Here is a 23,699-nt window from a genome sequence, read left to right as displayed (position 1 = left end):
GATAACAGTGTTGATGATAAATTATGAAATGGGTCTGATGTTCTTTATGGATTTCCCCTTTCCCTAGAAGCTCTGTATCCTTCAGTCACACCCCTGTTCAATACTCAGCTTGGAAGGAGGGAGAGTCAGCATTGGTTCCAAAATGTCCTTTTATTTATTAACAACAGAGTTATGAGCAACCCATGCTGCATGTGAGCCTGCCCGAGTCAGACTAACTGCCGCGCGCCAAAACTGTTCCCTTAAAGGGGAACTGCCCGCTCGTTAGCCTGCTTCTAATTGGGTTGTTCGCCTCCAACCCCAAACCCATGAAACCCTTTTAATGAAACTGAATTGGCATGACAGCATATTTTAATCTTAATCGACGAGTTAGTTTTTCTTGCCATCTGCTCTTCTATCATTTATGATGGCACAAGGAACGTATTTTGCAACCACGTCAGTAAAGTAAAGCCTAAATGACTGAAATAATGCAATTCTGATTTTGTGGGTCTTCATAAAGAGTGCCATCCAGATGCCAATAAGACACACTTACTCATTCCTTCAGGCAGAAATGGATACTTTCTGAAGCTTAAGATGTCACCAGGGCTGTTAATTTATTGCGGCAAAAAAGGTTGTTCATAAGGGAAAGTTCCACTGAATGTAAAACTATCTGCCACAGCATGCTGGCAGTACACCTAAAAACTAAAGCTTTAATGTTACAAAATATTGGAGGGCAGAGACAGCCACCCTTCTTTTCAATCGACTTTGGGAAATGAATGCTTCCTACCGTGTTTCTCACAAAATAAGACACCATCTTATATTTATTTTTCCTCCAAAAAACACACCATGGCTTATTTTCAGGGGATGTCTTTTTTTTTGTTAAGCTTTTTTATTTTTTACCGGTATTAAGCTTTCAGTGAGTTTTGCTGGGTCGGGGCTCAGCGCGGCGCATGCTGCTGCCCTTGCCGGGTCCCGCTCAGTCGGGGCTTGTCGCAGCATGCGCTGTGCCAAGACAATGACCAGAGCTGAGAATTGAGTTATATAAGTAGGCAGGCTGCAGGCTGGGCAGCTGGGAGACAGAGCTATGCTTGATTTCTGTTGGAATCCAATGCTGTCACTATGGGAGAAGCAAGACCCCCTTGGGGTGTGAATGCTGTGAACCCTTCCATTGTAGGCTCAGTGTAAATAAACCATATATCACAAAGACACCGCAGTCTCTGCTGTGCCTCATTCCCGAATGGAAACATGAATCCCGGGCAAGTGCACGGAACCTTTGGTGTCTCGCATTGCTCAGAGATTGGGGTGCCATGCAGCAATATGTTTAAAATTGGCTAGCTATTGAGGTTTTTCCCAGTAGTGATGTATGGAAGTGAGAGCTGGACCATCAAGAAGGCTGATCGCCGAAGAATGGATGCTTTTGAATTATGGTGCTGGAGGAGACTCTTGAGAGTCCCATGGACTGCAAGAAGATCAAACCTATCCATTCTAAAGGAAATCAGCCCTGAGTGCTCACTGGAAGGACAGATCGTGAAGCTGAGGCTCCAATACTTTTGGCCACCTCATGAGAAGAGAAGACTCCCTGGAAAAGACCCTGACGTTGGGAAAGATTGAGGGTGCAAGGAGGACGAGATGGTTGGACAGTGTTCTCGAAGCTACGAACATGAGTTTGACCAAACTGCGGGAGGCAGTGGAAGACAGGAGTGCCTGGCGTGCTCTGGTCCATGGGGTCACGAAGAGTCAGACACAACTAAACGACTAAACAACAACAGGTATTGAGCTCCTGCTTTGGGCTGTCACTGTCAATGCACTTCATCACTCACACCCACACCCACACCCTGCCCCCCGTATTCAATTCTGAAGCTTTAAGCATTTTAGGTTGAAAGCTCAAATTCAAGGCTGCTATACTGCATAGAGTGAAAAGACACTTACAGAGCAAGAGGATGGAAAGAACCTGGCAGATAGCAAGTAGCATATTAATTGTTTGAAATTTGATGATTTTTTATGTTGTGTTATTTAAGCTGCCTTGAATTCACTTGGTTAAGCAAAGTGGGGTGTAAGTTTTTTAATTAATGAATACATTTAATCCCCCCCACACACATAAGAGCCTCACATTTATTTTAAATTACCCTATTGAATATTTGCAGCCCTCGTTTAATTTGTACATGACTTTACAAATTTCCCAACCACTCCTTTATTCAAGTAATTGATAAATGGATAAAAGTTGTTATATAGGAAATGTGTTTTGAAATCAGCATTGTCCTGCTCTTCCCTTTAAGGGACAGCAAGGGGGTTCTGTGTTTACATATGAATTCCGTAAAAGGCAGGCATTCAATGAGAACTGCCAAGTGATGTGTTAATCTGTTTCAAAGATGTCAGCTGCTGAACAGAATGGAATATAATGGGCCATTTTCCTACTCTGAAAACTAAGACGTAGGGCAGCTTAGCATTACCCTGTGTGTGTGTGTGTGTGTGTGTGTGTGTGTGTGTGTGTGGAAATTTGTGGATACTCTGTTATTTTGCTGGCTTGTTTAATATTCTGCCTTTACGTAATTGCTCAAGGCAGCTCACAATATTGATGAAAACAATTTATAAACAAATAAATTAAACTAAATAGACTCAAAACCCGCAAATATTAAAACAAAAACATTAGAAACCAGAGTACATTCTTCCTTCCCTCTAACTAAAATGGCTTTTCAAGAGGGGTAGTCTTTGAGGGGCACCTAAAATCAGGAAGAGGGAAAGACTTCTCCAGAAGTGGGGCAGTTGGCAAGAAAGCCCTGCTCCTAACTGACAACTTAGCTTCCCCCAAACGAGGCATGCAGGGTAGAGAGGTCACAGTGCATTTCTAAGATCATTTGGTCAAACTTGTGGAAGGATTTAAAGATAAGAACCAGCACCTTAAGCGAGACCACGAAATGGAAGGGCAGCTAGTTGGCATAGGAGCCAACTCCTAGGGGCCGAGGTCCCTTCAGCCCCCTCCAATAAAATACCCCGCTCCCCAGTTGATGGGCATTGCCATTCAAATGGTGTGCATGTGCTACGTCATGTGATTTTGCAGGGCGGGGTTTACCTGCCCCCCCCAATATTTTATTCAAGTTGGCACCCCTGCTAACTGGATATGTTCCCAGGAGGCAGAGTCCACCAACTACCGAAAGAGGATTCTTGGAAATTCTTGTTTAATTTACAAACCTGTTCGGCTCAGGAAATTAATCACTGTTTCCTAGAAGACTACTAAAGGCAGGGTTGCCATACGCCTGGAATTTCCTGGAATACCACCCCTGTCCCAACGACAGACGACACACGACGGCCTAGCAAGGCCAAGTGCACAAACCCTAAAAATAGGGAGAGGTGGGCAGGTGTTCCGATGCACTGACCAAAAGAGGAAGCTCTGGGTCACGTGCATGGGCATATATAGGTCCCTTGATCCATTTGGCTAGTGTCCCATTGGCCTGATTAAACCCAGCATCAAGGGACCTACCAATAGGGTGTTGTGGCTATCCAATCGTACCCACCCACAACACGGGGTTTGGTTGCCAGGTCGCACTGCAACACATGCCCTCTTTAAGGGAGTACACGATTTGGGGGGGGGAGGCTTTTCTGTCCAGATTTTCACTTTTTGAAATATGGCAACCCAACTAAAGGGTTCTGATAACTAGGCGAGTCTGCACAAGCACAGCATACTCTCTATTGCAAACTTTTGGCATGAATATACGGTATGTAAGGAGTCATGCAGCAACAGGGGCTGGGCTAAAGTCGTGGCCCCTCGTTGAGAAGGGCAACAAGTTATTCTAGATACCGAACCCCACATCCTATTTTCATTTGGCTACCTCTCTGGTTTCTTAGATTTCAATAGGCAATGCCCACACAATTTCAAGCATATCGTCAGAGCCCATAGAAGCTAGAAGACTGATTTGCTTTTAATGAAGGCTGAGATTGTCTGCTATTTTCTTCGTCCTGTACCACATTCTACACCAGGCATCCCCAAACTGCGGCCCTCCAGATGTTTTGGCCTACAACTCCCATGATCCCTAGCTAACAGGACCAGTGGTCAGGGATGATGGGAATTGTAGTCGAAAACATCTGGAGGGCCGAAGTTTGGGGATGCCTGTTCTACACTGTTTCAGCACAGTCGAGGAATAACGATCTATGCAACAGTTTTGCCTGTTAGTTCCTTAAATATATATATATATTCCATTTCCTTTACTTTCTATCATGGCAAAAAAAATTATCGATGGGTGAACCTCCCTTAGCCACATTCAGAACTGGGCTTTGCAAATTATTGCACAAATAAGAAGGCAGGGATAGAGCCCGGTATCCAACCAAGTTTTACACAGAGCAGACACACTGGAATTAATTAACATGGGTAACTTAGGTCCCATTTATTTAACTGCACTTCCGGTTACATCATATATCAGTGCAATGGGCCAGTATTCTGCTCCTAGTGCCCCACCTATTTTCCCCTGGCGGTAACAGTGGCAGTAAAACATAGGCAACTTTCTTTCCAAGGGTAACAACACAAGCTGTCTTGATATAATTATTAGGATAGCACAGCTCCAAAGATCACATCGCAACAGGCACATAAATAGTTTTAGAATGTCTTTATCAATACATTATAAGGGACAAAAGTAACTCAGTTTCTGTAGAACTGAAAACAAATACTTTCCGAATCTGGTCCAGTTAAGCAAAACATTTCTGTAGAAAATTTTATTGCAGGAAACGTTCAAACCTCTTTGATTAATAGCAAACTTCAAGGGGCTATAAAACAACTCATTTTCTGGAACACTGCCACTGTTAAGTTTTTGTTACAGACGCAATTTTGAAGATTATATAAAACCAGTGCTTTTTTTCCTGGGGGTTTTCCTAGAAGAAAAGCACTGTTTAAAAGTGTCGCACCTACTGTAATAACATCATGGTGAGTACCAACACCATTTTCTAGAAGAAAAGCATTGTATAAAACATACAGGACTGCTTAATTCTGAAATTGTGCAGAAACATTCAGATCAGGCCTATTTTTTCCCTGGGTCAGTGAAATCTTGAGAAGTTCACTGTTCTGTACATGTTCATCTTTTGATCACATTATTGTCATTCAAACTGTGTTTGCATTTTGTTGAATCTGTATGATCATTGCCCCACTATGGCAATTTGCAAAAATAATGTTATTCTGTTTGAGTCTATAGAGCAGGAAGTAGCAACCTTTTTCAGCCATGGGCCAGTCCACCATCCCTCAGACCATGTGGTAGGCCAGACTATATTTTGGGGGGATGAACGAATTCCTATGCCCCGCAAATAACCCAGAGATGCATTTTAAATAAAAGCACATATTCGACTCATGTAAAAACACCAGGCAGGTCCCATAAATAACCCAGAGATGCATTTTAAATAAAAGGACACATTATACTCATGTAAAAACACACTGATTCCCGGACCGTCCGCGGGCCGGATTGAGAAAGCGATTGGGCCACATCCGGTCCCCAGGCCTTAGGTTGCCTACCCCTGCTATAGAGGATGGCACAATCACCTTTTACATATTGTTATATTCCTTTTAAATTTTTCTTTGCTATTTACAGTGCTGCCACTGCTATCGAGTGCCCCGTCATCAAATAGCTATCTGCCCCCAGGCTGTTTTTAAGCCTTATTTACTTAGGGAGGGAAATGAAAAGAAAAAGTTTGAAATCGTTGTGTGAATGACGCAGATCAAGGCAGCCCCGTGGGGGGGGGGGGGACACATTGCAACACAGCAACAAATCCTTCTTGCACAGCTTTAAATGGACACATGTAGATGAAAGGTTGCCAAGGGCAATTGCTGCAAGATGCAGAGAAAAACGGACCAATATTTTGGATTAGGTTGCATGTGTGTGTCTGGGACAGGATGATGCTCATGAATGACAATGATGATAGGAAGGACATTAAACACATGGTTCAGATTACATCTGCCCCCAGCCCCCAAAACCGACAATGAAATGATGCAGAGGTTTGATTAACTGGGGGTGGCTGATTTTTTCCACAGTATTTTTCAATACGGAAACCAACATGGTTTTTGTTATGAGACTCTGACTCTGAGAATGCATTTATAAAAAGCACAGTGACTTGTTAATAATCGCATAGTCGATAGCATAATCATACCGCTTATATACCCATATATTGTATTCTGTCACTGTTTCAAACACTTTCCCTCCTTTCTTTGTTTTTGTTTTGATTTTTCTTCACCTTTTTCACTTTTCCCCCTCTATTGAAAACTTTCAATAAAATATAATTTTTTAAAAAAAATAATCTAGCTTCCCCCCTGAAATTCAAGAACCTTCCCCCCCAAAAGTCAGTAATTGAAATATATGCAGAAGAAGAATAAAAGTATGCCTTTTACAGGCTGATTACAGCAACACATTCAATGCTGTGTGGATTTATTTAGTTTTATATGGTGTACTGTATTGGAATAATTGTCTGCTGCAATCTATGGATGGCGCTGCCCGCCTGCCATCGCTATGGCATTAGGCGAAGCCTTCTCATTTGCCAGGCAGGGTTTGCAGGGACCAGCAATCAGCTGGTTGGTGGACCTTGCCAACGCCACTTCCTGCCCCTGGGTGGGCCATTTGGAATCAAAGGGAAAGGGAAAGGGGCCCCTGACCATCAGGTCCAGTCGTGTCCGACTCTGGAGTTGCGGCACTCATCTCGCTCTATAGGCTGTTTGTCCACAGACAGCTTCCGGGTCATGTGGCCAGCATGACAAAGCTGCTTCTGGCGAACCAGAGCAGCGCACGGAAACGCCGTTTACCTTCCCGCCGGAGCAGTCCCTATTTATCTACTTGCACTTTGATGTGCTTTCAAACTGCTAGGTGGGCAGGAGCTGGGACCGAGCAACGGGAGCTCACCCTGTTGCAGGGATTCGAACCGCCGACCTTCTGATCAGCAAGCCCTAGACTCTGTGGTTTAACCCACAGCGCTACCTGGGTCCCTATTTGGAATCAAACTACCAAACTACTGTACAAAGATAAGCATCACGTCCATTGCTAAGCCCACTTCACTCACTTTGTCACGTCCATGAGGGTCTGGGCCCTTTGTTCCCCCCTCTTGCTTTATCAGATCTTTTCAGCGCTACACAGGTGAGATAGGAATGATCTAGGCTGCTTCATCCTTAGGAAAATGCTGTGATCCCGGCAATGCCATGGGCACGAATGGCAATTTTCACAGGCGCCCTCAAACCCCTAGTGAACCTTAGTATCAGCCCCCTGGTAGTATCCATATACAACACTAAGATAAATGGCCTCCTAGAGTGCAAAAACTTCAGGATATACCCATAGAAGGGAGAGCAAATAAGCCAGGCATCCCCAAACTTCGGCCCTCCAGATGTTTTGGACTACAATTCCCATCTTCCCTGACCACTGGTCCTGTTAGTTAGGGATCATGGGAGTTGTAGGCCAAAACATCTGGAAGGCCGCAGTTTGGGGGTGCCTGAAATAAGCTTTGCTTCAATACCTGAAGCTAAAAGCTCCAACCAAAGATGTTCTGTGCTAGCAACCATAGAAGAATAATGCATAAAGTATAATTTGCTCTTGGAGTGGCATACAAAAGATGAACAGGTTAAATCTGTAATGATACGATGGGCAAAAGAATTGGGACATAAAATAGAATTGGGAGAGGCTATGGAAAACAGAACTGAAATTCACAGCATGTTGTTCACTGAAAGAAAATTACATGAAAGTGATGTGGAGGTGGTATTTGACACCTGTCAAGTTAGCAAAAATGTATAGAACAAGTTCAAATATTTGCTGGAAATGTAAAGAAAAAGAAGGTACATTTTATCATATGTGGTGGATGTGTAAAGCAAGCATAGGCAAACTCCGGCCCTCCAGATGTTTGGAACTACAATTCCCACCAACCCTGACCACTGGTCCTGTTAGCTAGGAATGATGGGAGTTGTAGTCCCAAACATCTGGAGGGCTGGAGTTTGCTTATGCCTGGTATAAAGTAACAAAAAAAATTCTGGGAGATGATATATAATGAAATGAAAAAAATGTTTAACATAACTTCTGTTAAAAAACCTGAAGCTTTTTTTTTTACTATAGGTATTTTACTATAGGTATAGGAATTATAGGTAGCGAGATACCAAAGGACCATAAAAGATTGTTTATGTATGCAACAACAGCTGCACGGATGCTACTAGCCCAGAGATGGAAGGAAGAAACTATCCTGACCAGAGAATAATGGCAAACGAAGTTGATGGACTATGCCGAAATGGCAAAATTAACTGGGAAGCTCAGAAATCAAGAAGACAAGAACTTGAATAAGGAATGGGGGAAGTTCACAATTTATTTATGAGACCACTGTAAGCAGGTTAAAACATTAGTAGGATTTTAACCACACTTGTAAAGTAATGAAAAGTATGGATAATTTAGAAGATTAAAATTTTTGATAAGTATTGATATGCAGTTGTAAATAATACTGTTAGGACCCATGGAAGGGATGGGGGGGAAGTCAGGAGATCCAGAGTAATCTCGATATTTGGATAGGGAATTGTTTTTTGTTGTTGCATGTTTATACTTGTTAAAACCAAAGGAAAAAAATCATATTGAGGTGCTATACGTTCAGCCTCCTTTGTCTTCTGTGCTCCACCCTCTCCTCTGCTTTCCTTCAATCTCCAAAGACATATATGGGTGGAAAGAACTTTGCTTAATGAGATGACATTATTAGCAATTAATGGATGTAATAGGCAACCTATTGAAACCAATGGGAGGAGTTACATGGGTTTTTAAAGAAGGTAAGTTATAGGAAAAGTTTATATATAATTATTTTTTTCTGTTAAAAGTTTATTTGAAACAGGACAACCGCGACACTTTTTCCAGAGGGGTGTCCTAGTGGCACCTTGTCAAACAAGGGTACAGCTCCTCCAGATAGTGTACCGTACAGCAATCAAAATGTACACAGTGTATAATTGTTTTCCTAATGCATATTTGTAGCGACAATCTTTTCCTTAGGCACCTTTGGTTTTCTTCCTCTAGCTGAGACATGTGCATATGGGTGAATTAGAGGGGAGTGCTTTCAGTCAATACTTGAAAAAGCCACCTGCCGACCAATAAAACTTACAAAAATGTGCTTCTCATCTAAATCTCTTCCGCGAGAAAGGCTTTGTGTTTGGAAGCAATTTGTCCTTAGTTTCGGGGCACGAAAGCAAGAACAAAGAAATGCACAGTCTTCAGAATCCTTGAACTGATGGCAATAACATAGGTTCTCTAAAATCTTGCTTTATCTGTTCAGCACCACAATTTCAATAGTTTTTTATAATTATTATCATTAATTCTCATGAAACAGCGAAAACGTTTCAAACAAGGACAAGATGCATTCAGCTCATCTAGTCTAAAGGTTGCAATCAGCGTTGGACCAAAGGGACCTACTTCTGGCATAAATAGCAGCAAGCACTCTGGTTTCTTCCTTTTCAGTGGCAGAACTGCTCAGCTGCGAGCACAAGCAAGGGCTCTTAACTTTCCAGGGCTTCACAGAAAACACCACCCAGTAAGTGTGAAATATTTGTATGTATTACTAATGTACATTCCTACTATCTTAGCTGATGTTTTTAATTCTGTCCAATTCTTAAAGCAAAGAAGTTTTAAAAATAATGTTAAAAGTTATTGTTTTAAGCAATCATAGTTTGGTATCTTATTATCTAATGCCTTGTAAAATGTGCCCACCCCCCTAATTTCTGCATCAAGGGACCTAGCAGCTAGATTATGCCTTAAATTTGCATGTACTAACTCCGACCTACAGTGTTGTGCCAAGAAGCAGTTTTTAAACTCTATTTCCCAAGGAAGTATGTCTCTGGGCAAAATGACATGCAACTTAATATTTTAAAACGTATATACCATACGCACCAAAACATTTGCTAACATAATTGGGCCAAGATGCGATTCCAATAAGATTGAAAAAGCAAAACTATAAACGGATCTTGAAAAAACACGTCGCCAGAAACATGTTTCGTTTCCCAATCGGAAACATTTGTTTGGGGTACTGTTACAACTTCAAATTATCCGAAAGTCTTACGATTCTTAAATGCAGCAAGGTTTTTGGCAGCTGACTTTCTGCATGCTCAGAGTCTAACTGTATCAAGCTTTCATTTATTTAACCCGCAGAGACGAATGTGGAGGGCTTTCTGTACGGGCAAGGAAATGGAAAACTTGATCGCTGTCTCCAGCTCCTATAGAATCATCACAGCATTGCTTTTCACTGTTCTGAGCTTTGTTAACTGTTTGCCTCTTGAGGAAGACTCTGTTTGCACAGCAGAAGAACTTGCAAGGTACAACATTATTTTCACAGGAAAGTGGAGCCAGGCATCATTCCCTAAGCAGTACCCTCTGTACAGGCCTCCGGCACAATGGTCATCACTTCTGGGTAAGTGAAGCTCCTGCAGTTACTAAAGGCAAGCTAACTCTCTAAAAACTGTACCATCTTTTCTCCCCCCCCCTTTTTTGTAATCAAGTTACATCTAAGTTCATATGACTGAGAGACCAAACATGCACTATCAGTAAGCGCAGTGTTATACAATGTGGGGCTGGTTTCTCCAGCTAGCTTCTGTTTCCAATTTTGCTGGAGCTAAAGTAAACAGCATACCTTATTTCTTTAAACATAGCTTGTTCCACTTCAGAAAGAGAGGAGAAGAACAGCATACAGTATATTATTAAGCAAATCTAAACCAGACTTCTTTTGCCTGCTGCAATGTCTTCCCTTCAACAGGCGCTGCCCATAACTCTGACTACAACATGTGGAAAATGAACGAGTTTGCCAGCAACGGGATGCGTGACTTTGCCGAAAGAGGTGAACCCTGGGCATTAATGAAGGAAATAGAAGCAGCTGGGGAAAAAATCCAAAGCATTCACGGAATATTCTCCGCTCCTGCCATTTCCACTGGCACGGGGCAAACGACTGCAGACTTGGAGCTCCACCCAAGACACCCGCTGGTAAGTAGGGGAAATGCTCATTTGCCTATTTTTTTTGCAAAAAATAAATAAAAAAAAATAGAGCCATCACCTGATTAAAGAAATGGAAGTCGGTTACTTAAAACAAGTGTGTTATTCAATCAATTGCTTCCCCCCCAAAATTGCATGCAATTAAAACAATGGTTTTCAATAACCAGGCATCCTTAAATTTTAGATGTGTACATCACAGCAAGCACCTTTGAGGAGAGGCATGTCGTTGTGTGTCTGTCTGCAGGGGGAATACCTCTTTTAAGATGGTTCCTGCCATCTTCGTATGGTTTTTTTTAAATATAAGTAGTTACATCTAAAATAAAGGCTTTTTAAAAAAGACTGTGTTGGCCAATTAATTGGGGTGTCAACAGGCCCGTGCAGACCTTGTGTGATGCCCGGGGTGAGAGTCTTGTTAGAATAAAGTTATAAACCCAAACAAAAGAAAACATCTGGCCTTGTTACATTAGATGGGAAGGTAGCTCAGATAAACCAGTTTGTTGCACTAGACACGCGGCTCCGACAGCCCAGGACATGCGCCACTGCGGTGGCGGCAGTGCCTAATCAGATCCTAATCTGCTAGTATACAGTAACGCAGGTCCAGATTTTACTATCAAAGTCTTGCAGCACATGAAGTCCCCAGCCAGCTGGGAGGTACAGGTCCAGTGGAAGATTTACTAAACTGCGACCAGATTGGTTATGCTGGGCATAGAGCCTTGGGGTGGCATTGTGGTCTAAACCGCTGAGCCTCTTAGGCTTGCCAATCAGGAGGTCGGTGGTTCAAATCCCCACAACAGGGTGAGCTTCCGTTGCTCTGTCCCAGCTCTTGCCAACCTAGCAGTTCAAAAGCACGCCAGTGCAAGTAGCTAAATACAGTGGTGCCTCGCTAGACGAATTTAATTCATTCCATGGGTCTTTTCTTATAACGAAAAATTCGTCTAGCGAATCCCATAGGAATGCATTGAATTTTTTTTTTTTGCCCATAGGAACACATTAATTGAATTTCAATGCATTCCTATGGGAAACCGCGATTTGCTAGACGAATTTGTCGAAAAACAAATTTGTCTAGTGAGGCAACCTCCGCTCGAAAAATCATTTCATTAAGCGGAAATTTCGTTAAGCAGGGCATTCGTTAAGCGAGGCACCACTGTAGGTACCGCTGCGGCGGGAAGGTAAACGGCATTTCCATGCGCTCTGGTTTCCGTCATGGTGCTCTGTTGCAACATAAGTGGTTTAGTCACGCTGGCCACATGACCCGGAAAGCTGTCTGTGGACACACACCGGCTCCCTTGGCCTGAAAGCGAGATGAGCGCCGCAACCCCATAGTCGCTTTTGCCTGGGCTTAACCATCTGGGGGTCCTTTAGCTTCACCTTTTAGAGCCTTGGGGGTGGCGCAACTACGATTCAGAATGGAGCGGAAGAGGACTTGCACGGGGTGCTGCCGAAATTTGAAACCCCAAGGTTTCAATGACAGGGCATTCTTGGCATGACAGCCTAAGTTTGGCAGGTCCCTGGCAGAGGCCCCTGAACCAGCTTAGCCCTCCAAGGCCTATTACAAGTGTACCCAGCTGCCCCCCTCCCCCTGCATAGGCCTGAGTGTCAATTGAGCCATCTAACTGATTCGTCAATCAAAGGTTGCAGCTCTTGGAAGCATGGGTGGAATTGCGTGAGCAGACGTCACCTTCCTCTTTTCACCCACTGCAGATTTTGAGGGTGGAGCAGAGACTGCCGGAAGGAGGAGAGGAAGGCAACGTCCCATTGCCTAAGAAGTTTGCTCCACTCCTGCACGAATAGCTTTGTACACAGCCCAATATGTGCAGGACTGAAACTATTTGAAGAAACGTCTCTCGTATAAGTGCCACAGAGTTTAATATATTTGACTCAAGAGGCCACCAAGTGTGATGTGGGAAAGGGCCATATTGTGCAATATAAATAAAAATAAATATATTATTTCTAAAACAGGATTTTGACAGACCCTCCAAGTGTCCCTATTTTCCAGTGACAGTCCTGGTTTTACAGAAGACGTCCTGGGCTCTGATCTGATCCCAGAAAGTCCCGCTTTTCCTTAGGACATCCCTATTTTAATCAGAGAAATGTTGGAGGGTATGGAGTTATGCGACCCCCTGAGCCAAGGAGATAAGTAACTATACAACCTTTAAAAGGTAAAGGTAAAGGGACCCCAAACCATTAGGTCCAGTCGTAACCGACTCTGGGGTTGCGTGCTAATCTTGCATTATTGGCCGAGGGAGCCGGCGTATAGCTTCCAGGTCATGTGGCCAGCATGACAAAGCCACTTCTGGCAAACCAGAGCAGCACATGGAAACGCCGTTTACCTTCCCGCTGTAGCGGTTCCTATTTATCTACTTGCATTTTGACGTGCTTTCGAACTGCTAGGTTGGCAGGAGCTGGGACCGAGCAACGGGAGCTCACCCCATCGCAGGGATTCGAACCGCCGACCTTCTGATCAGCAAGCCCTAGGCTCAGTGGTTTAACCACAGCGCCACCTGCGTCCCAGCCTGTATAGGGATGTTTTTTAATGTTTCATGGGTGGCATATAGACAATCAACTTATTATGATTATTGAATAAGACACCCCTATTTCCATCGGAGAACCGTTGGAGAGTATATTATGATATTACGGTTACACTGGTTTATTTACACGTGAAGTTGTGATGCAATAATCTAAGGAGGCTTAATCTAATGTGCTTAATTCAGTTTTTTTTTTTAAAAAAATTGCTAGGTGTCCATTGCAGTGCGAATTGTGCCCAGCCCTGACTGGTTCGTGGGCATTGACAGTTTAAACCTGTGCGAAAAAGACCACTGGAAACAGAAAGTATCTTTGGATCTTTTCCCGTATGATGCTGGCACTGACAGCGGCTTCACGTTTTCCTCCCCCAATTTTGCCACTATCCCACAGGATCCCGTCACAGAGGTAAGTTTATGAGCCGTTCCTTGACTGGTCAAACACACAATTCCATTCAACATGAATGTGATCATTATTTTACATCACAGCTGCAATTGTGATGAATGCAACGTTCTATATGTTGAGTGCACCTGTACTCAGTGTTGTCCGTCCCATTTCTTAAGCAGAAGGACATGCTGTGCCATAACTTTATTGTTCCACGCTTCAGTTGAACCATGCTCTGCTGCATTGTTTTGTGGCGGGAAGAAGGTTCGGTCAAAAAAGTGTGAAGCAACCCAATCAAAATTATTGTTTAATTGATTAATCTACATTAATTAATTCTAAAAGGTAAAGGGACCCCTGACCATTAGGTCCAGTCGTGACCGACTCTGGGGTTGCGCACTCATCTCACATTATTGGCCGAGGGAGCCAGCGTATAGCTTCCAGGTAATGTGGCCAGCATGACAAAGCCGCTTCTGGCAAACCAGAGCAGCACATGGAAACGCCGTTTACCTTCCCGCTGTAGCGGTTCCTATTTATCTACTTGCATTTTGACGTGCTTTCGAACTGCTAGGTTGGCAGGAGCTGGGACCAAGCAACGGGAGCTCACCCCGTCACAGGGATTCAAAATTAATTAATTCTACTTACTCAATTAATTCAACTTAGTTACCTAATAATGAATTCTAGTGAAAAGAAAGCTAATATGGAAATTAAATTTGCTGGCATTATTTGACTGTTGGCTTATATTTTGGAAAAATAAATTATATAGAAACCTTAACATTTAATGATATAGGGACTCTTATTTTTCTGTAAGACCTTGATGGTGAAATCAGGGGTATCCCCCCCCCGCCTTCCCATTTCCGCCTTTTCCATTATGGATGCATCTTAATAAAATTTTAAAATCCCCAAAGCACACAAGAGCTTTACGCAGATTTGACTTAAGCCAGGGAGGTTGGGATCATGCCTGTTTCCTCTGTCCCTCAGTGTCTACGATGTCTATATTTTGGGGAGTTTCTGCATGGGCTGTAGAGGGAAGTGTGGGGCAGATGGGGCTCATCAAGTGGGGAAGGTAACTCATCTGGGAGAGGGAAAACTCTAGTCCTAAACCTCCGCTGCCTTGAGGGATATCTTTGGGATATTGTCATGTGGGCAGCCCAGGACCTCCATACACTCTGCTCAGGAAGTGACTTGGGAGGTCGCTTTGGTGCACTAATCCAGCAAATACAATGCAGGAGGGAGCAGTTACGAGTTACTGCTGGTCTCTGCAGCCACAGCAAATGCTGCGAATCTTCGGCGGTTCGACTTCATCCCCAGAGGCGCACTCCATTGTCTCTCGAGACAGACGGATGCCAAAAACAACAAGAGGCGTTCATTGGACATCTGTACGGAGGTCAAATCACATAAGCCTCTTTCACAAGAGCACTACCTCCTGATTTTAAGAGTTAGGAATTGAGGGCATCAAGCAATGCACACAACTCTGTGTATGTAGGCTCCCAGTCAAATGTGACGTCATAATGTAGGGTGTTTTTTTTTTTTTGTAGCTCCAGAACAGGTTGATCAAACCCAGTGCATACTCTGGAGTTGGCCCTTTGTCTGCTGAGAGCTAAGTTGCGGCAGTTCTTACTCCTAGTCAAAATCCCAAATCTGGTGTTTCATCCCACACTGGCCCTTGTTTCTACAAACCTATGGATTATAGCCCCACTTCTAAACCCCTTTGCAGTTATCTGAATCTTTTTGCTGTCTAAAACTGCCTAGTATCTCTTTGGAGGGCAGGCTATGCTGCTTACGATCAATAATCCCTCTTCCTGTCCCCGCCAAATGCTATTCCTCTTTTGACACTTCTATAATTCTGTTTTTAAAAGAGCATTCCAGAAGCAAGAGCTTTTTGCTGCAACAGATATTTCCAATTTATTTTTTTTTCTTTCTACATGGTGCTCCCTGCCATGCACAGAGGTCTGCACACTGATACCTGTTTTTAGGGAAGCAGCAAAATTTCACATCTAAGGCCATTCTAAGGCTGTAACATGCAACCCACCCATAGGATACCATGTGAGGGGGGAGCTTATTGTTTTTAAATTCTTAAAATTCATGGCACTCCCCCCTTCAAAAAATCAATTTGTTTATGCAGGTGCAACCCCCCCCCCTTACTAATGGCCCTGGTATGCACATACTTAATAGTGTTTTTCTTAGCATTTTTGCCTTTTCGAAAAACCTTCAACTCTGCCGACTGTGCTCCTACAGTTGAGAAACGAACCATATTAGAGCATGGTTTGTTGCTCAGACAAACCATGATCAATGAGTCAAGAACATACCTTAACTACAGATCATGGTTTGTTCAGAGAGTAACAAACCAGTTCAGACAGAACACTAAGCATGGTTTGTTTCACCTGTACTCTAGCAGGCAGGAACAGAGTGGCTAAGATTGGCATGTTGACATTAATATGGTTTACTGTGATGTGTGAACAAGGCCACTCAAGTCATTGCCCTGCTATGGGAAAGAAGCAGGCAACTTTGTCAATAGCTGCCGGCTACTTCGGAGAAGGTGTAACCTCAGGTACAGCTTTGTTATTGGTTTAAAACTGTTTTATGTATTTACTGAAACACTTTCACAAAGCTTCAAACACACATTGCACTAAGCAACAAAAAACAATGCTGAAACCACAATAAAACCACTAGGGCTGTGCAGAGATCCCTGATCTGATTTATAACCCTGATTTGTAATTCTGGATTGGGCCAGATTCAGCCAATCCCAGAACTGAACCCAGTTTGTGATCCAGAAATGACAGATCCCCAGAAATCTTACTGCAAAACCAAAAGAGCTTTCTTGTTTCTTCACATAGAGGCATGAACTGCGGAGCTGTGGTTGCTGCAACAGAGGCACAGATGAGTAGCTGTAGGGGGTTGCATTCTAGCTCCTACGACTGTTCCCCGCCCCCTGCTTTTGATAGTTCTGGATTGCCCTGGGTGGATCTAATCTGCCCCAGGGCTATCCTGGGCTCCTGCTATCCACTCTGGCTTAATCCCAGTTCAGTTCAAATTGGGACAATTTGGTTCACTGGCATTTGTTGGCACGTTGACATTGTGGGCACACTTCTTCAGTGTGCATGCACACGAAAACTCATACGAATAACAAACTTAGTTGGTCTCTAAGGTGCTACTGGAAGGATTTTATTTTATTTTTTTTTGAGAATAATCTCTCTCACTGATGGAGGCAACCTGTAGTGCTCATACTTTATGCCAGTCAAGTTGAGCTTAGTACTTGTACCTGCTGCCTTCCACACACCGAAGTGACATCTCTGGGGTGCAACGCTTTTAATCTCGCAAGATTGATTTGGCTGTATTTGAGGGACGATTCCACCAGATTCCACACAAAAACCGCTTATATCCCTGTGGAGATGGCAGTACCGAATTGGTGGCACATGCCCTTCTGGCTTGCACTCTTTATAAAGACTTGAGGAATGAGATTATCACCCCTCTTTTATTGTCCATTCCGGGTGTCCCAAACACTGCCACAGTGTCCTTTCTCTTGGCAGATCAAGATGAGCAGGTGACAGCGAAGGTGGCAAGGTTTTTAGCTGGGGCAATCAGAATAAGACCCACTATTTGACTATTGATTCAAAACCCCAAAATGTATTTTATATAATTGACTTTTTATTTCTATCCTTTGTATATCGTATCTTTGTTTTAATGCTATGGCTGATGGAAATAAAGATTCATTCATTCTCTGAAAGCCTAGGCAGTGTGCATGGAGGTCTTGAGCTACCCAGACCACAAGACTGGCATATATTTGTCCAGAACCAGTGCACTCCCCTAATATATACTGGGAGCTATACTAATAGTTCTTGTCCTTATGCAGCCCAAACGTGCCATCTATTCACCAGCAGATTTGATGGAACCCCAAGATATGTAAAAGATCAAAAAGACACCTTTAGGGAAAAATGAGCTAGTTCAATGGGTGCAGAACTATGATGGGTGATGATGGGACAAAATGGATGTGGTGGAACCCTGTGCAGGGGCAACCCACACTGGAACATTTTGCTGCAGATTCCCTTTGTGATACTAAATTGGTATCTTTTGTATATGTGTTTCAATTCACAGATCACTTCTTCCACTCCGAGTCACCCAGCAAACTCGTTTTATTACCCCAAGCTTAAAAAATTACCACCTATCGCTCGAGTAACCATGATAAAAGTGAAAAGAGGCAAACTAGGATTTCCTCTTCCTCAGCCCAACGTGACTGCAATCAGGAATGAAATCGATGATTCTGTTTCAGGTAAGTGCTTAACACACGGGTGTCAAACACAAGGCCCGGGGGCCTAATCCGGCCCGCCAGACCTCGTCATGTGGCCCGCGTAGCCGCTGCCGACAGTAGCCGCTGACAGTAGTTCTGGAGCCTGCGATTGGCCGAGGGTCAAAACCGGGAGCGGGGCTGCAGGCGGAGGCCGGGGCGCTGGAGCCGCGCTGACGGCCTTGGCCAGGGAATTTCAATTTCGAATGAGGCTGAGGGAGGCGGTGGCACAGCAGCCAGACGGGGAAGTGAGATGCAGGAGGAGGAGGAGGAAGCCCGCCGAGGAGGTAGGAAAGCCCTACAGGCGCCGCCGGCAAAGTTGGTGCCAGGATGGAGCAGCGTTGCATTTTTTTTTGGCGGGCTTTGCTGTTGTCTCCAAGAGCGAGTGAGGCAGCACTGGGGAGCCGCCGCCCGCCGCTTCCCTTCCTCTCCTCGGCTGCATCCGGGAGGTGGGCAAGCGAGCGGGCAAAAGGGACGCGGAGTGAGCCTGAGGGCGAAGCGCAACAGCCGCTCTCTTGATGGATCCGGGTTTCTCTTCCCTCTTCCCCCGTTTTCTCCTCATAGACACTCGGGAGGGTCCCTGGCCTTTGCTCTGCCCCCCACCCCGAGCTGCCCTTTGGCTTCTCAGTTCCGGTGGAGCTGCTCCCCGGGGGGCGGCCGGGAGGGAGGCGGCGACGACGGCACGGGTTCCTGCTCTTCCCGCTCTGCCGCCACCTCCTCTCAGCCCCTCGTGATGTAGGGCTCCAGATGGAGTCGCCTCGCGGTTTGAGTAGGTGGGAGGGGAATTTTTTTTGGGGGGGAGGTTTTCAAGCCTCCTCTGCCTGCAGTCCCGGTAGGGAGAGGCGGCGGCGAAGACGACAACAGTGCGGGTGGGGGGAAGAGCAGCTCTGAGGCGAAGATGCACGTCCGCTGGGGCTGCCACCGCCTTCCTCCTCGGGAAACCCACTGCCCTCCCTCAGCGCGAGGGGAAGGGACTCTGGCGCTGAGGAGGGAAGATGCAAAAGCAAAGCAGGGAGTTGGCGCTGCACAGCATGTTCCTGCCCCTCTCCAAAGCATGGGGTGGGTTGCAGCGTGTGGCATCCTGCCTAGCGGGGTTTGGGTGTGCGCAGGGCGGGAGAGGGAAGCCCTCTTTCCATCTGCAGGTTTTTAATCCCAGCAGTGGCTTTCTCCTTCCTGCCGAAGGTTTAGTTGAGCCCCCCCCCGGAAGCCATCGATCCCCACCTTTTGTTCAAATTTCCCTCATTTACATCCCCTCCCACACACGCGCCATGACACAGGAATGTGATCCGCGTGGGGGTGGGAATGACCTTACATTATTACAAAAAACAGTAATAATTGAATGCAGTGACAATAATTTATGATAATAAAGAGTGGACACATAGTCCTACAGACACAACCGGCCCTTTGAGGGTGACCAAACTGCTGATGCGGCCCCCGATGAATTTGAGTTTGACACCCCTGGCTTAACACTTTGATAACGCGGACTGCTTTGCTATAAGTAAGTATGTAATGTGGATAAATGAATGCACAGGGAGATCATATGGAGAAATGGCAAAAACAGATTTATATAGATAATCCCTGTGGGATAATTAATAAAAAGAATTGGCTGGATCCCTAGATCCAAAGTGCAAGGCTAAACATACTCTCCAGCAAAAAAAAAGACCCCCCCCCAACAGACTTTAAAAACAGAATCATGCAGCAAAGTTAAGCAAGGGAATAATAGACCTTTTAAATATTCTGTTCTAGCTGCTTACAACGTTTCCCCTTTCTATCCCTCTCACAATGAACAGACCATACCATTAGTAAGTTTGAATGCTTTACTTACAAACACTGAAGGTCAGAAGGTCAGATTCACATGTTCTTCCATGCAGCAGCAAGTAGGCAGAAATCTTGGGATACAAAATATAGTGAAATAGCTCTAAGTGTGCATGCACACGAAAGCTCATACCAAAATAAAAACTTAGTTGGTCTTTAAGGTGCTACTGAAGGAATTTTTTATTTAGCTCTAAGTGAGTTCACTTGGTGAAAAAGGAACAAAGGAGGGAACTTAACTTCCTTCCAGGTGAGGGATGTTACCCAGCTGAGCCTAATAATGCAAATTTTGTGGCCTTAACCCCTTCATGCATCAACCAGCCCTCAACTTGCTAGTTACACTTGACTACAATTTCCCACACAATTTCCCTTCTGCAAGTGGTAATGAAGTTTACTTCCAAAGGCGTACAGCGGTACCTTGGTTCTCAAACTTAATCTGTTCCAGAAGTCCATTCCAAAACCAAAGCAATCCAAAACTAGGGCACGCTTTCCCATAGATAATGCAAAACGAATTAATGCAGGCTTTTAAAAACAACCTCTAAAACAGCAATTTAACATGAATTTTACTAACTTAACGAAACCATTGATCCATAAAATGGAAGCACTAATCAATGTACTGTACTATAAAATAAATAAGACAATATTGCAGATGATAAAAATAAAAATAATTTTTTTTCCTTATCTGCACTGGTGATAGTCAATGTTTGGAGGGGGGCTTTTTTCGCAGTCACACAGTCAATCAATCAGTAGCTGAACTGGGTTCCACACAGTCACAAAAACAGATTAACCAAAAAAAAGCCTCAAAAACCAAAAACCAAAATAAATAGCAAAAACAAAAGCACCAAACTTAATCCGTTCCAGAAGTCAGTTTGACTTCCGAAATGTTCAAAAACCAAGGCGCAGCTTCTGATTGGTGCAGGTGCCCCAGAAACAATAGCCGACAGCCGCGTCGGACATTCGGCTCCCGAAAAATGTTCGAAAACTGGAATACTTCCAGGTTTTCACCATTTGAGTACCCAGGCGTTTGAGAACCAAGGTACCACTGTATTGGCTAGAGTGGAATTTGATCGGGCAGATCACATGAAGTGCTTTTTGCTGATGCCACACATCTGCCGGCAGATTGCTGCCACTGCCCGCTGGACATTCATAGGACCAGCCACAACGAAGCGCAAAGCTGGTTTTTTAAAAAAGCTGCAGGTTCTGCAATGGTACCACAGGCATGTGGAAGGATGGCTTTTCTGCAACCAGCCCTCAGCGAGTGTGTTAAATTATTTGACTTGATGAAAGAGTGGCCATTAGTGCCTCTGCTTTACTTTGGTTAAAATCTGTGCAGACTGCTGCTTCATTCATGGCTTAGGGCAGAGGTCCTCTCCCAAACACCCCTGGGTCCACTGGAGAAGTTTCTTTTACCTTTAGCTAGTAAGTGTTGGAAACAGCATGGAAACAGAGTAATCCCCACTGAGTAAGCAAATTTTGCAACACGTCATGTACAATTTCCCTTGGACTTTCAGCCCCAGTGCTGCTTATGTTCAGTCAGATTTAGCCGACACTGGCATCATAATTTATCATTCCCATGCATTCTGGTGCTTGAGTGAACTTTCAATGGCCTTAACTCTTTCCTTGCACCAATGGTTGTTTGAGCCTAGGATTTCCATGCCTAGGAATTTCCTAAAAGGAAATTCAGGGCAATCATTTATGCATATTATACCTTTAGAAAGTGAAAGCATTTAGCACATATTCTCTTAGGAATCTTCATAGTTTATCCAGTAGTTCATAACAACAACAACAACAACAACAACAACAACAACAACAACAACAACAATTTATTATTTATACCCCGTCCATCTGGCTGGGTTTCCGCAGCCACTCTGGGCGGCTCCCAACAGAATTTTAAAAATGCAATAAAACATCAAACATTAAAAACTTCCCTCTACAGGGCTGCCTTCAGATGTCTTCTAAAAGTCAGATAGTTGTTTATTTCTTTGACATCTGGTGGGAGGGTGTTCCACAGGGTGGGCGCCACTACTGAGAAGGCCCTCTGCCTGGTTCCATGTAAGCTCACTTCTCGCAGTGAGGAAACCACCAGAAGGCCCTTGGAGCTGGACCTCAGTGTCCGGGCTGAATTATGGGGATGGAGACGCTCCTTCAGGTATACTGGGCTGAGTGTTATATGGTCTCGGTGGCCACTCCCAGTCACCAGTCTAGCTGCTGCATTCTGGATTAGTTGTAGTTTCCAGGTCACCTTCAAAGGTAGCCCTATGTAGAGTGCATTGCAGTAGTCCAAGCGGGAGATAACCAGCTGCCCTGGACACAGAATTAACCTGTGCCTCCATGGACAGATGCGAGTCCAAAATGACTCCCATGTTGCGCACCTGGTCCTTCAAGGGCACAGTTACCCCATTCAGGACCAGGGAGTCCCCAACACATGCCCACCCCCCGTCCCCCAAAACAGTACTTCTGTCTCGTCAGGATTCAACCTCAAAGAAAACTTTCTGAGCCTACAATGTATTCCATTGTTGCTTAGCTTTGAGAGTGAGGGGATCACAGCTAAGACAGGAAGGCTGATGCAAACCTTGGACTGTAGACCACTGCTATCAGAAACAGTGAACTGAGAGATATCAAAAGAGATGTTAGAACAGATCGCTAGAGGAAATAAGCCAAACCCAGCAAATCCCCCCACCTCTCTCTCCATAGACAATTTCATAATTGTGGAAATTTCAGTTAGTTTAATACAAGTCACCAGATCTTGAGCAACCATGCTGGCACTCAGGGCATGCTGGTGCTTACTTTTAAAGGCTTGCAAGGCTTGGGGCCCAGAACTATCCCTGCTTATTGTCAGAGAATTATGGTTCAAACCTGGCTTGTTTGAAATTAACCACAGTTTGTCAACACAGCATACCATAGCTGAGGGAAAGCAGGAGGCTTCCAACGTCTTCTCCTGGCCTTGAGGGACAAGCATGGGGGCAGGATCCTTGATATGGTTCATGTAAACTCGGCTACTACTGGATCTAGAAGCAGACTCCTATTGCTTTATCTATTTCCTGTATATTGCAGAAACTCCCCTGGATTGTGAGACGTCGCTCTGGTCTTCTTGGGGCCTCTGTAGAGGCACGTGTGGACATTTAGGAACTAAAAGACGAACTCGGTATATACGTCTTCAGCCGGCCAATAATGGAATACCCTGCCCAGAGCTGAATGAAGAAACAGAATGCGACCCGGATAACTGCGTGTGAGATGGTTCTCTGGGACAATAATTTAGATAATTTAAATATAGGATACACTTGGTTAATGCCACCTATTCCTGTTAATATTCCTTATTTTTCAGAATAGTTGTAATATTTTGTTGAAATGTTTTTGCTGAACTGAATTGCTAGATGGAAAACAGCCTTTTTATTATGAACTACTGCAGTGCCACCTGGTGGTAGAAACATTTCTCAAACTTACCGTATGTACTTCAATTATCAGACATGCATATCTGTTAAAAAAAAAAGTAAAGGCCACTACTTTTAAGAATTAGAATGTGTTCTTTTGACATGTATTTATATGTGCTGTACTCTGAATTATTTTGCTGGAATTTTTGACACTTATGGTTTGTTATTTGCAAACATATTTAATTCAGGTAAGCGCATTTGAGAAAACAAAACAAAAAACCAGACAGGAAAGGCAGAGAATAAAATATAAAACCAGCATCCTCATTGGTGTACAAAATAAGAGGCGTGAGTTCCTCAGAGATAAGAAGAATGCCTTGTGGCAAAATAACTTGGCTAGCCATT

At 44.2% G+C, this 23,699-nt stretch overlaps 1 protein-coding gene and 1 long non-coding RNA gene across 3 annotated transcripts in view; one reads left to right on the top strand and one right to left on the bottom strand.

The window, feature by feature from the left end:
• Positions 1-23,699, bottom strand: part of LOC132592112 (uncharacterized) — an 81,083-nt gene that overhangs the window by 14,195 nt on the left and 43,189 nt on the right. Inside the window, exon 5 of one of the 2 annotated variants that reach the window (XR_015950113.1) lies at positions 19,940-20,003. The exons of the other annotated variant lie outside the window; for it this stretch is intronic. This is a non-coding gene — a long non-coding RNA (uncharacterized LOC132592112). The remainder of the gene's footprint in view (positions 1-19,939; positions 20,004-23,699) is intronic. 2 annotated transcript variants of the gene reach the window in all.
• Positions 9,272-23,442, top strand: SPON2 (spondin 2). Its single transcript, XM_035137570.3, has 6 exons — positions 9,272-9,480; positions 10,095-10,353; positions 10,696-10,919; positions 13,665-13,856; positions 17,925-18,099; positions 22,981-23,442. Exons 2-6 carry the CDS (start codon positions 10,101-10,103, stop codon positions 23,157-23,159), a joined length of 1,023 nt encoding a protein of 340 aa, XP_034993461.1. The 5' UTR covers positions 9,272-9,480; positions 10,095-10,100; the 3' UTR covers positions 23,160-23,442.

Source organism: Zootoca vivipara, chromosome 5 (assembly GCF_965207765.1).
Source record: "Zootoca vivipara chromosome 5, rZooViv2.hap1.1, whole genome shotgun sequence".
In the NCBI taxonomy this organism is placed as follows: domain Eukaryota; kingdom Metazoa; phylum Chordata; class Lepidosauria; order Squamata; family Lacertidae; genus Zootoca; species Zootoca vivipara.
Note: the sequence above shows the minus strand (reverse complement) of the source record. Positions and strands in the feature narration are given on the sequence as shown.